The 13,561-nt window shown below is 40.3% G+C and overlaps 1 protein-coding gene across 6 annotated transcripts in view; it reads right to left on the bottom strand.

The window, feature by feature from the left end:
• Positions 1-13,561, bottom strand: part of ATL2 (atlastin GTPase 2) — a 37,678-nt gene that overhangs the window by 19,427 nt on the left and 4,690 nt on the right. For 4 of the 6 annotated variants that reach the window (XM_065058908.1, XM_065058910.1, XM_065058909.1 and 1 more), the window contains exon 2: positions 2,927-3,207. In XM_065058908.1, the coding sequence (XP_064914980.1) occupies positions 2,927-3,207 (281 nt within the window). Of the gene's footprint in view, positions 1-2,926; positions 3,208-10,533; positions 10,683-12,848; positions 12,940-13,561 lie in introns of those variants that run through there. The other 2 variants (XM_065058911.1, XM_065058912.1) reach the window with 2 other exon arrangements.

Genomic DNA, 13,561 nt, shown 5'->3' with positions numbered 1-13,561 from the left:
TGTTGCGTTATTCAACAATATGTTTCATTCATACAAGAATCCTTTTCCTCAGTTTGGTTCAGCAATTATCCTTGTTTGTAGCAATTCAGACTAAAAGCATACAAATGTTTTGACAAATCCCTCAGTGAACACTAGACAGGACCACATTTGATTTTATATGTGATTCATGTCACAGAAAACCTTGGTGACTTAACAGGTACAAGTAGATAATGCACTTAAGCCTGTCTCTGACCTTTGCATCGGTCTGAAGCACTCCTAGTTTGTTACCTCCATCTTTCCATAGTAAAAACTCAGTACTTTAACACTTCTCACCCATCAAGTTGGCTTGAAAGATACTCAAGACATGGGAGGAGGGAAAAAAAGACTTTGTAGTCCAACTTCTAGCTTGATTTAATGTAAGAACAATTTTGTATCGGTCACCTAAAAGATAACCTCTCTAAATACATTCCATACTAAGGAAAGGACCAATGCAGCTTTATTTGCATAGTGCCATTAGTACACCACGCACCCCACAGATTAATACAAGCTAAGAAGGTCACTCCCCTGTAAAAAAAAAAAAAAATAAAAAATCTAAGTTTACTGGTATTATTGCACCCAACTACTAATAAGGCTTAAACTGCAACAAAGATCACAGGATCCCCCCAGCAGCTTGCTGAGTACACAACCAGTGTTGTTTTGCAACAGATTACTCTGTTCCTTTTCAAATGAGCCACTGTAATACTAAGTATCAGTGCATGAAATGAGATGGCCCCTCCCTGAAGTTAGTGACCAGTCTCAGCCATGCCAAAATCCTACCTGTGACTTAACTGGCACAGTGAGATTTTTAGAACGGCAACTTTATACATGACCTCCAGCTCTTGGTTTAAGAAAATGCGATTCCAAAGTATCCTGGCAAGTTTTTCATCATGTGTCAATATCCACAGGGGAGGATATCCAAAAATTGCTTGATTAATGTACAAACTGAATGCAGACACTTTAGTATTTTGTGCGGGATCCAATAATTATTTCACAGAAAATACAGACTCGTAATTAAGCCTGACTGAAGATGGAGTGATCAGACTACACAGTACTATGAAACTACACCAAGGCCTCCCCTCCTGTACTGAAATTTGCATAAGCACAGAGGATACAACTTGATTTGATACAATCCAGAAGTGCTCAAAAGGGGTGGTGTTGCAAATGGAGCAGTGCTCAAAAGAAGAGGTGTTGCACTTATCTTCTCTCATCCCCAACTCCCATCAATCAGTTTGCAACAGCTCTGATGCTTGTCAAACTCTTTCCCTAAGCCAGTTTATGTCACTTAGCTGGCAGGAAAGCAACTGGGCACAGTGTAGTGTCTTCTGATGCATCATTGAGTTTGATCAGCTCAGATCATTACAGCTTCAGAAGGCAAATGTCAGGCCTGCAGCAGTACATGGAGAACAAGACCTCTCCACTTTTTGTAAGAGATAGTTGGTTACAATAGCTGGTCAAGTTTGCCTTCATCTTCAGTTTAACTTAAATAGTATTTTGAAGGACACCTATAGAAAACTGAAAGTAGTGATTGCACAATAAAGGGAACGGAAAGGCATGATAATAAACAAGGCTGAAGCAGCATTTAAATCCATTTTACTTTATGAACTTTTGTTTTATTTCACATTCTGAAAGCTAAAGAGTATTTGTTTATAGCCCACCCTTTCCATTTCTGGAAGGAACTACCAGCTGCCATCTAGCTCAGATGGCTACACTTCTTGGGAGTTCAGGTTTTTTGTTTGTGTTTTCTTAGTTTTGGCTTGTTTGTTTAATATAAACAGGACACTACAGAAGGTTTATACACACACACACAAAAGGCCAACCATGGAACAGTTATGTCAATTAAACATTTATTCCTTCCTAGGTTAGAGTCTTAAGAAGCTGGGAGCACCAGCTTGCTACTCTGTATTCCTCCTACCACATCCTCAGCATCTTTCTTACAGAGCTCTCAGCAAATCAGCGAGAGGAATTCAACAGCAGGCACTACTGGGAGTGAAAGAAAGGTTCCCTTCATCTGCCAACTACCAGCAGCCTCTTTGCAATATTCCCTATTTCCTGTAATTGCAGGCTTCACTTTTATTCCTTGAGCCAGCTAGCACAGAAATAAAATAGATGGCAGTTGTGGTTAGTTTCTGCTACCGTGAATTCCAACTCTGAAGAACAGTGACCGAAAAAAGAATCAATTTTGTTTTTTAAGAGCTTCAAAAAGCAACAGAACAGTGAATTATCAATATTCACTATGCAGATTCAAAGAAACACAACCTGTGACAGGCAGATGTATATAGTCACAGGAGACCCTATCGCACCTTCACCATATCAGCCAAGAGTTCAAACTACAGTAGACACAAGACAACACCAGTGAAAAGCTACAAACTAAGAAAATAAACTAAATTTTTGATAAGGCATTCATTAACCAATGTCTTTAAAGGATTTTAAAAGTTCCTGTGTTATGTTCAGAGACATACTCCAAGCAGCAAACAGGAGACTTTCTCCCTTTTGCCACACCTCAGATTTAAGCAGATTTAGTCCTCCACCAGCTACAAGGCTCTTGTTTTTGCAACAAAGGGTAAGCTAGTGCTACAATATGATTTCAGGCCATTAAGTCAAAGCAAGATTCCTCCAAACCACCACATGGACAAGCCCTTCTCAAAGCTCAACTAGAAGGCCACCATGCTCCCTCATTCAAATTCTTCTTATGCTCACTTACACTGGGAAACAAATAACTTCCCTTGGTAACTGCAGAAAAATTTATATTGAAAAAGTGTCACTTAAGCATAATTCTTCACAGAGTAGAACCAGTAGCTGGCTTCCCCACCCCAAAACAAGTAAGCAAAAACTGATCTGCAATATTTGTGCTCAAGTCAACAAATACAAAGGTACTTTTTTTCCTGCAGGAAAAAAACAAATTACTCACCCTGTTATACATATATCTAAGCATGAAGTCCAGCAGAAAAGATTTTCCTTTGCGGAAAGCGCCCGCTACAGACACAACTACTATGTTAAGATCTTTGATGTGTTCCTGAAGCAAGATTTTTTCCAATGCATCTTCATCTAATTCAAAGTTATGGTCATCTTCATGAGCAAGAACAATCTGTATGGGGCGTGGCTTATCCAAATCCACCTCGTCATCTGAGTCCAGCAGGGCATCTGAGTCAGGTAAGGCATCCTCCTCTTCTTCTTCCTCATAATGCTTACCTGCAAATTGACAGGTTACAATACATTAGTAAGTCAGAGCTTAGGGCACCAGACATTTCTTTGAAGTGAAGCCTTGAGCTGTGCATTCATCCCCAGCAGTAAGAGTGATGTTCTTGGGAATGCACATGTGCAGACTATGACATCAACAGCAGTTCCATGTTTTCATCAGCTTTGAATATGGTCTATATTTCACATCTTCAGCATTCTCTGTTTCAATAAACCACAAAACAAAACTGGTTTTCAGCACCAAAACCCCTTTTAGGGGCTTCTTAAGTATAACTTCCATCAAAAATCAAGGTTCTTTTCTCTCTTATCTGCCAAAAATTAGTACAAAATAAGCTCCAAAGAGGGCCAAAACCATTTTTAGATCACCACTTTCTTATACTATTGTAAGAAAAAAACAAACAAACAAAAAACAAAACAAAACCCCACAGTGTTTTCTGACAGTATTGTTTACCAACACATACAAGCAAGACCACTGATCTAGTATGTAACCCCAAGAATACATACATCAGTAAATGGCTAAGCTCCTCTCTAATTCCAACTCATTACACCTGTTTCAATTTTCAATACAGCACAGACTTCAGAGTGCCTCTTCACTGCTTTCAAGATAATAAACTCCTGAGCATGTATGTGCGAGGCCTAACAGTTTTGAGATAAGAAAAACAAAAAACATTGAAGTACCTTCTGGCTTCATACTCTTTCTATGACACATTATTAAGAAAGGTTTAATGATGGTAAGTACCAACTCTTTCAAAAAGAGTTAAGGGAATATTTTATACAGAATTTAAGAATCCATACCCTTTCATGATCAATCAGTAGCTGGAAGAACTATAACTCAGATAAGATTTAAGTTACTAATTAATGAAAAATTGAGGTAAAAGGGCCCTTCAGACATATAGCACAATAGTACCAATACCCTATCTTCCTGACTCACAGAATTCAGCAGTTACTGGGTTAGAGGCCTAAAAGAAAACCCAACAAACTGGCCTGAACATGATGCAAGTCTCTTGTTCAAGTACCACAACACTCAAGTTTGCCCCATAGCAGAAATGAACTCTACCACTGGCCTGATTTCACTTTTCCTATCGAGCATATGGAAGTGGTTTTGTGCTTCCAGAATTGCCTCTAACTCCAGATTTACATTTGCCATATTCTATCAGAATCCCATGTGCACAAACCTGATTGAGGCTCCTTCCTAGCAGTTACTTATCTCTGAACATCACTGTATGAATTTCAGTACACTGGACTGTTAGTCATGCTTGCATTTCCAAACATCACTTTAACAAAGCAGCAGCCATCTCCAGTTACTTGATGCACTGCACGCAGGATGTTACACAGCCCCCATGCTTCTTGCATGAGGAGCTCAGAAGCAGCATTCTCTTGCAGGATGTGTGATGAGGCATCCTGGAACGCACCACAGTTTAATTCATCCATGGCAGAGACCCTGCCAATACCCACAGGACCTGCCAAGTCATTCCTGCCAGATTTTGCATCCTAGATACCATCCTCAGCAAAAGATTTATGAACAGTGCTCCAACACAACACATTGTGGATATAATGAGACATTTGAGTTATTACCACAAACCTGAAAAACTGGTAACATGGTGACCCTGGAGTTTTTCCATTAACTGTCTCTTTAGCTGGTTCTGACATTTCACTTCATTGCAAATCAGAGAGGACACTGCAATTTCCAAGCATCAAATCTGTGCTGCCCTCAAAGGCCAGTGACACTAAATCTTAAAAAAAAAAAACACCCAACAGGTTTGAATGTATCAAGCTAGTGTAGGACCTGGTTTGAACAGGAAGTAAACTTGAATGCTTAAATTCTAAGCAGCAGAAATTGGAAAGTCAATTCCAAAGCATCAAGTTGGGCTTTTTGTTTGGTTTGGGTTGGTTCGTTGGAGTTTTGGGGGGGTTTTTTGAACTAGCCAACCTAACATTTCCGAACACTCCCAACCAACCTTCAGAAAAGACCACTATTGCCATAAATCAAGCATATTAGAGGGTGGAGAACTTCAGTGTTGACAGCTGTGAAGGAAACCTGATCCATCCAGAAGAGCTGGTTTGATAACCTCATGCTCAAGTTGCAGAGAACGCCCTTGTCTTCAAGAGATTTTGTACTACTTAGCAATTATCAGGGCAGACATTGCACAAATTAAGCATGTCAACTTTAGAACAAGTGCTACTGCTCATCCCAGCAGCATAATCAGCATATGCTAATCTGTCATGTGCTCCTGGGCAGATGCCACAACCTTTTTGGTCCTTTATATCACCTTCTGGTTGCTTAAACCTGTTATTTCAGCTAATTAGTGTCTCAGGCAGCACTGGAGCACTTCAGAAGCCTTTCTGGAAGGCTTCAGCACCCTGGTTAGAAGGATCACATTACACTTCCAAGAACTACTTTCAGAGCAGTCTCTCAAAACAAGATGATCCACTTCACAGTCCAGTTTTCTGCAAAAGCCTTGTGGTAAGTTCTGCAAGTAGTTCGTAAAATAAGCATGCTGATAGCACTGTCAAGTCAAGTCAGGCCAAAAGTTAAAAATTCAGAACATGAAGCCCTACTTCTTACTTCCCCCACCTGCACTGGCATGGCCAAACTGAAACTTGAAACTCACAATTTAAGTGGATTTGTCCTAAAGCCCACTCAAAAGGACTACAAACTGCGCTAGGTTCTTGCAATAGTCCAGTCCCAGCAAATTAAGTATAGGAATGGATGACGACTAACTTTGGAAGAGGTGGTGTTCACAGTATGACCACTCCTACACTGAGGTGTTTCTAGCCAACCCGACAGTAATCTGGACTTGCAGAGCTCATGGCAGCCTCCCATGACAACACATTCAGTACTGCTAGAAAGGCAATCAAAGCAACAGATTTTAGTTGTATTGGAGGTTTTTTGTTGTGTTAGTTTTCTTGTTCTGTTTTTATAGCATGTCTTTTAACACTCTGAGAAGTCTAGTTCCATCCCAGTAATGGGGTTACAGACCCTGCACATCCAGCCCATACATTCACACTCCGAGAGTGGTTGTTTCAGAGGCACAGATGATGGTTCCTTGCACAGCATGCAGAACAGCCAGGCAATGCTGCCTCCTGTCAGAGTACTCAAGACAGGCTGGTAGATTCATCCAACTCACAGGGCTGGTCTCAATACAGTTGGCAAACCCCACATGCACAGAAGACTAGACCTTAGGCTTTTAGTACATAGAGAAAAGCTCTCTTCAAAGTACATGGCGCTATAGCTTGTAGCACAGTGTTGCAGGCCCAGAAAGCCATAGCTATCTTTTTCTTTTGTCAGGATGTTCATCTGACCTTCCAAGCTTCTGCACTACTGAACTAACATGCTCCAGACTACAGTCATATCTACCACTCTGGCTGGAGCCTCTGAAGTCTGCCATCCATTCAGGCCATTATTGTGTCTGTTCACTAGTCAGTCCCTACTCTATTTTGGCTTCTTCCAACCTGAATCATTCAGTGAGAGCACATGAGCTAATGTACAGAGCCACTCAACTGTGCAGAGCCACTTCCTAACCCATGTCAAACAGGCTAGGAGATACAAGTGCAATACTGTACAAGACACAGCAGACAAACTTGAATGGAAGCAAATACAGCCAAGAGAAGATACAACCACCCAGTTTCATATAAGCTCTTCACCCAGCTACAGCAGGACTGCTAGTAACACTCATCAGCTAAGTATCCAGAACAAACACCACTTGTTGAAATGCTAAGCCAGATTTTGAGAACAGTAGCTTCTTGTGTATGCACAGACAATATTTCAACAGAACAAACTCAACTAATTAACCCGTTTCTTAAAGTATGAGTTAAAATGAACAAAAGCTAATTCCCTTAAGTACAGAGCTAGCAGCTGATGACCTATTTGCCCTGCAGCATAAGAGCATGGGAGTGAGAACAGTCAGCTCAATTTGCATACTATGAAAACAAAAAGAGACAGCCTGCTTTAAATGCAGGTTCCTCCTTTCAAGCACATTAATTGAAATAAAGTACCAATAAGGTTGCCTTTAAGTTTCAACTCAAGTACACCTTGAGCTCATTAAACACATCATTCACATTCTTTCATGACAAAAAAAGCACACACTAATTGCTAAACTCATACTGCCTCTAAACCCAATTAGATTTCTGATCAACAAGCACTAAATGAAAACCAGTAATTCTTCTCTGGACAGTGGGTTGGACACAGACAACTGCACATAGATGCAGCACAACATTAAAGTAAATTTAAATCTAATCTGCTTTTTAGTGGCTTAAGATTTCAATGAAGAACAAAATCTAAAGAAGTTACTTTTACTAGTCTTGCTGGCTCTCATGAGTACTCCTTCCGCTTGCTCACAAGGAGTGACAAAGACTTCTAAGTCTGTACACCTTCAGGCTGGTGGTCTTAATATCTTGTTTTTACAGAAACCTGCACTTTGCTAGAAGTCCAACTTTAAATCAAAATTTCTAGTACCCCAAGCCACTTCAGCTCTGAGCATCCCTGAACAATTTTTCCTGGTGTTCTACAGACACCACAAGTTTGTGTCCATACAAAAGTGGTTTAAATCTCCCCTTCACAGTTCAATACAGATGCACGAAACATTCCCTCACATACCTGAACAGTAAAGTAAGCTGAAGTGGGCTACACTAACCTCAAACCATCTGCCTTGAAATCCTGTTCTACCTCCACAGCCTGAGGGAGTTCACAGCTTGAATCAAAAGCTTAAAATAAGTTACCATGAGGAAACTGCTGTACTCCATTTAAATGTAAGGCATTCTCTCAGAGAATACCTAGGAACTTTTCATTAGAGAGAAAGCAGACAAACTGTTTCAACATTTCTTGTTTTGGTGTAGTGAACTGAGGGAAATGTAGGCATGTGTGAACTGAGTTCCAGAGCACAGAAAAATAGGTTAACCTTCAAACCTTATTTGGACAAAGTAAAACATTGTGGCACACCTACTAAAAAAAAAAAATCATTAGATTTAAGTCACAAAATTGTCCTCCTCTTTATACAGCAGTCCTACCCGATGCAATAAACTCACAGCAAGGCCCACATGAAAGCTATGAGGCTGCCACAGACCTTAATGCATCATTGCTTTCCTATTGCTGACTAGCAAATACTGCCAAGTAGCTCATTTTAAGGCCAGAAATAATTAAATGTTTTCAATATTTCAGCTATAAATAGGACTGATGAGCTAAGTTCCAAAGACTTGTTTGGATATCCAATAAGACTGACACAGGAGTAGGGGAGGGGGGAAAGATGCATTTAACTCTTTCTGTTCCTTCAGGAAAATGGGATGTTAAGGGACAGATCTGGAACTGTCACATAAATTGTGAGCAAAAGTGACAAGTACCTAAAGCTACAATTCTGCCAGAGAAGGGAAAAAAAGATATTCTGATGACCTAGATACCTATGAATCCTATGATCACAGTTAATCAAACAATAGGCCTGCTTATTCCTAAATGCTTAAAAAAAAAAAAAAAAATCACTTTTCTGTTGAATGGTCTGGATGCATGCAGGAACAGACAGCTCTTCCATAGCTATGCCAAGTACTGATAAGCTGGTATTTTGCATGCTTCATTTAAGGGGACAGAAAAGCTAGAAGGAGACTTCATTATAATGAAGAGCTGCAGCAAAAAGAATCAACTCTCAAATTCAGCTATTTTCAAATGCATGCAAGTAAGAGAATACCAATAAGAAGAGACTAAGAAGCAGCACAAACCCTGACACAAGCTAGTAAGTAGCAAAAAAAACCCAAAAAAAACAAAAAACACCCAAACAAACAAGACCCCACACAACAACAAAACTCGTATATTAAAAAGGATTTATTTTCTGAAAATACAGCATGAACTTAAGAAAGATGTTTCTCTATAACTGCAAGGAAAAACTTGGAGAGTAGGGATAGTGACAAAGTATGCTTCTCATCCTTCTTTCACTCTGCCTAAAACCCAGAGCTATTATTAGCACACTCACTAAAGGACCTAACAGGATCTCTACCCACAGTAAGGTTTACCAGTATTTTTCCAGCCCCCTCAAAGAATACTGCTTTAGAATACTAAGACTAAAGCAGATGAAAGCACTAAAATGCCTCTTCCTCGCCTTTTCCTACCCATCCCCCAGGTTCTTGAGAACAGGAATGAGAACACACAGGATCTGACAGTGCCCTAGTTCACCATGGGCTCTCGAAATGGCAAGTGAAATCTCATTGTGAACACTGCAGTCTAACCAGATCCTTGCAGGCCACACAGATTGAAATTTGGCAGACTTCTGCTTGTATTTCAGGGTGATTTTATTTAAGGTTGTTGCTCACTGAAGAAGATTCAGTCAGTATTTTGTAATTGGTTTAGACCACAACTACATTTTACATACCTTGTATGTATGCCTCGTGTCAGCAGCTGATAAATTTAAACAATCAGCTAACCCAAACCAAGATTTTGAGTGACAAGGACAGGGAGAAAAGAATAAGTGAGAGATGCCAACTGCAATTACCCCACGTTTGATCTTTAGATTAGCAGCCAGAACAGGTTTAGTCACTCAGCTGCATCTGTACCATGGCCACAGAGGAGCTCAGCAAAGCAAGCACTCACTTTTGCTGTACAGGGAGGTATGTTAAAGGGCCCATTTTCATACTCATTTCCAGGATATGCAACCTGTCAGTCAGTACAGCAAGAAGTTTAAGGAAACAGAGCAAGCCAAAGAAGCTTTAATTTTTTCTTTTTGATCACACCATGCTTCTTACAATCTCAAGTGCCTAAGCAATAGCCATCTTTTAGCACAACCTCCAGTTTACACTCTGCTTTCCACCTCCCTTTATGCTCCTACAGCTAAGAAAGCCTCCCATCCAGCTTGTCCAGCATTGAACTCCGTAATTCTGTTTTCACAAGAAGTTCTACCTTTCATTTCAAAAAAACAAACAGCAGTACAGGGGGAGACTGGGTTTACCTTAAGAAACTGCCTTCTCTATATCAGGTAGCTAGCAAAACTGATACAAGTGACAAGCCCCACACAAGTCACATTTAGGGAGAATGGAAAAAATGCCAAACAAACAAAAAATAACAACAAAAAAAACCCACCACACAAACAAAACCAACCAAACAAAAAAAAACGCAAGCAAAACAAACACACAACACACACCCCCATTTTGCATGTGGTCACTTTACCTGCACTAGAAGACTTTTTCTTACACAACTACAATAAAAGTAGTTTTCATCATAGTCCCTGCTGCTGACTACATGGATAAAGATACCTGGGCTACCATATCACCTTCCTATAATGAACCCATAATAACTGATACAGCACCTATCTATGTCCACGTACTTCAGAGCCCCACACCTACCTTACACAACTTCTGAGTCTCTGCCAGGCATCATTGCTACTGCTGCACAAAAGTCCCTTGCTAAGGCAACATCTCAAAGTACATTTATTCTGTCAACAGGACAGTGCCAGTAACTGCTGCTGCTTCTTCCTCCTCCATCCTCTGTTGCCTCTTCAAGCCTGTTGCAGTAGCACAGCTGAGTCTTAACCACCCACTCGCACAATGGCTCTCCCACCCTTTCCCATTTCCAGCACCATGCAGTACAAACTGCCTTTCCTGCTCAATTTGCCACATATCCAGCGCTGCTGAGAGTCAAGTCAGCTAAACAAACAAAACCAGCAGAAAAAGCCAACCAATACAAATAGTTTTCTGCAAACTGCATCACCTCAGTAAGAGCCCAATGAGCACTAGAACTCAAGACAGACAAAAAGCACTGCCATGTAGCTTCATCTGCAGGGCACAGGGTCAGTCCAGCTGCACTGGTGAACAGTACAGGACTTCTGCCCTCTGTGTTGGCACCACTGTCCCAGGTCCAAGCACAAACTTATCTTGAACAAACAAGGTGTTGTGCTGTGCACTCTACAGCCTCCAAAACAGCTGCACCAGCACAATTGAGGAGGAGGTGCAAGCTGCTTGACCAGGCCCTGGTGCCAAAATAAAAGTTCAGCTTTGTGACTACAAGCTAGTTAAGCTCAAACTTCTCCAGACTCAGAAGTACGGTTAAGAAGCATGTTCACGTGGAGACTGACTTAGTGATATGTGATAATACTGCAAAGATGGGTAGACAACTGGGCTGTAACTGGATCGGACTGCATGTTGCCAAGGATGTGTCCAGATCTAAAAGAGTTCAGATTTAGGCTGGGCTAGCAAACACATTTGTTAACCTTCACTTAACAACAAGGTTTCCTTCCTTCACAAATGGAGGTTAACACTAGTTTCAGTTTTGTCAACACCACAGGCTAGGATGTGTAACTGATGAGAAGACCTTGAGCTTGGCATAATCCTTCCTGCACTAGAGGTGCCTTCCCTTGAACATTCACTACTGAATATACTGTACTGCTAAGAACTCTCTCTACTAAACAGTAGATTAGAAGAATTTCTATTTCAAAATCACCACAGTTGTCACAAGGATGCAGTAAAATGCTTACAGTTTAATAGCGAAGTTCCACGTAACAATCACCTTGGTATCAGTTCAAAGGGCTGATGACTTACCTACTTACCTAAGCTTCTTTAATGTCATTCACAATACTTGCTACCACAGAAACCTCAGCCACCACTAGCAAAACAATGGCCTTAACAACAGAAACAGTTTTCATTTTTAAACAGCATTTTCCTGGAATGGCAAATGGCATTGTTATGTGTATGCTAAGGGCTGCTGGCCAGTCAAGCCTAGTGGTGAGTATATAGCACTGAGGGGTAAAATAAGAGAGTAATCCCAGAGGTAAAGCAAGCCACACCATCCTCCTGAAATGAATAAACACAGAAGGGGAGTTGGTTACTACATCTCTTTACATCAAGTTCTTGGACTAGTCTGAATACATCTAAACAATCTAACTGCTTTTCTATAGGACATTATACCATACCACATGTTGAGACTACAAATGGTTTAATGTCCATCTTTCACTTCAGTGGAGAAGGAAGAGGGAAATATAACTGTCTGAAGACCGTATGTTTAACACCTCCAAACAACAGTTTAGCCTTCGTAGCTCATATTTTTTGCTTCCTTTTGTGGATCCATGAGATCTTTCCTTAGATCATACAGAGGACAAACACTGAGCAGAGAAGTCCAGGAACCCAGAGATAGCAGTGTGCTGCTCTTTAAAGTTCACAACAGCTTAATCTTAGTTCTAATGCTCTACAGAAATAAGAAGTCAACAGCACTTTAGACTACAGAACAGCTCAGTTTGATATTCCTTAGTTCAGAATTACGAAGTATTTAAGAAATTATTTCTCTTAAAAGCAAGATGACTTCTTGTTTTAAGAAAGTAATTTGATTATATCAAGAACTCTACTTTTCTACAGCAGTCATTTTCACTATTTTATGTCTAAGCAATACATAAAGGAAGCCAAGCTTCTGCCTCCACACCTAGCAGTTCATGTGCTTCAAGTGACTGTTCCTCCCCTGAAACTAGTACTGTGGTGATTTCTGTATTAGGCAGAGGATTAACAGAGGGCCCTTTTCTTTTCCCAGTTTTTTAAGGTTTCCCAAGTAGATCATACCACACAGACCAAGATAAATGAACAACCACAAGAAAAAGTCAGAAGACCCTTTCTTACATTCACCTAAGGAGCTGAAAATACAGAGGGGTTGAGGAGGGGAGAGGAATAAGACATACCATGCATGCTTGCAGGCAGTAGTATCATAGGATTTGGCTTACAGAGTCAGTTAAAATAACTGCGCTTATTCTTCCACTCAGCAGTACCACCCTGTTTGAGAAGATAAGAGGTGAGAACAACTTTTCCAAGCACGCACAACATACAAGAATTAGTCCTAACATGTCAGTACAAGCAGTTGACACATTCTCCAACAGGTTTCTGTAATTTTCAATCCAAGCAAAAAAAGTCTTGATGTCCTGGCATGATCATACAACATGTTGCGCAAAAGACACTTCAAATACTTTACCAAGACCCATAAGAACTTGAAATTCAATATGACTATCTCTGAGACAATGGTGAAAAAATGTGTCATACTTCGACACTAACTACAGACTGCAATCTGATTCTGATCTCACTTAAACAACAACTGCATAAGAAAAAATTAAGTTCTACTCTCAAATATCAATTTACTGGAAATTACATTCTACAATCCATGTTTGTAATATGTACATTTCATTAGTTCAAGTCTTCAACTCCTCTGCCTTCCATGTTTTGGCTTCTATTGCAGTCTCTTAAGAGAAACCTGCCAAGACTTGCAGTAGCACACAAACCCCACCTTGCCACACAGAAATCACTGGTATGTAGTGCTGAAAATGCAATCAGTCATTTGCTTATTGTCTGCACTGAAAATAAAGCTGTAAATACATCTAGAACAAGAAAAAAAAAAATAGAT

Source organism: Columba livia, chromosome 3 (genome assembly GCF_036013475.1).
Source record: "Columba livia isolate bColLiv1 breed racing homer chromosome 3, bColLiv1.pat.W.v2, whole genome shotgun sequence".
Taxonomy (NCBI): Eukaryota; Metazoa; Chordata; class Aves; order Columbiformes; family Columbidae; genus Columba; species Columba livia.
This window is presented reverse-complemented; position numbering and strand designations above follow the sequence as displayed.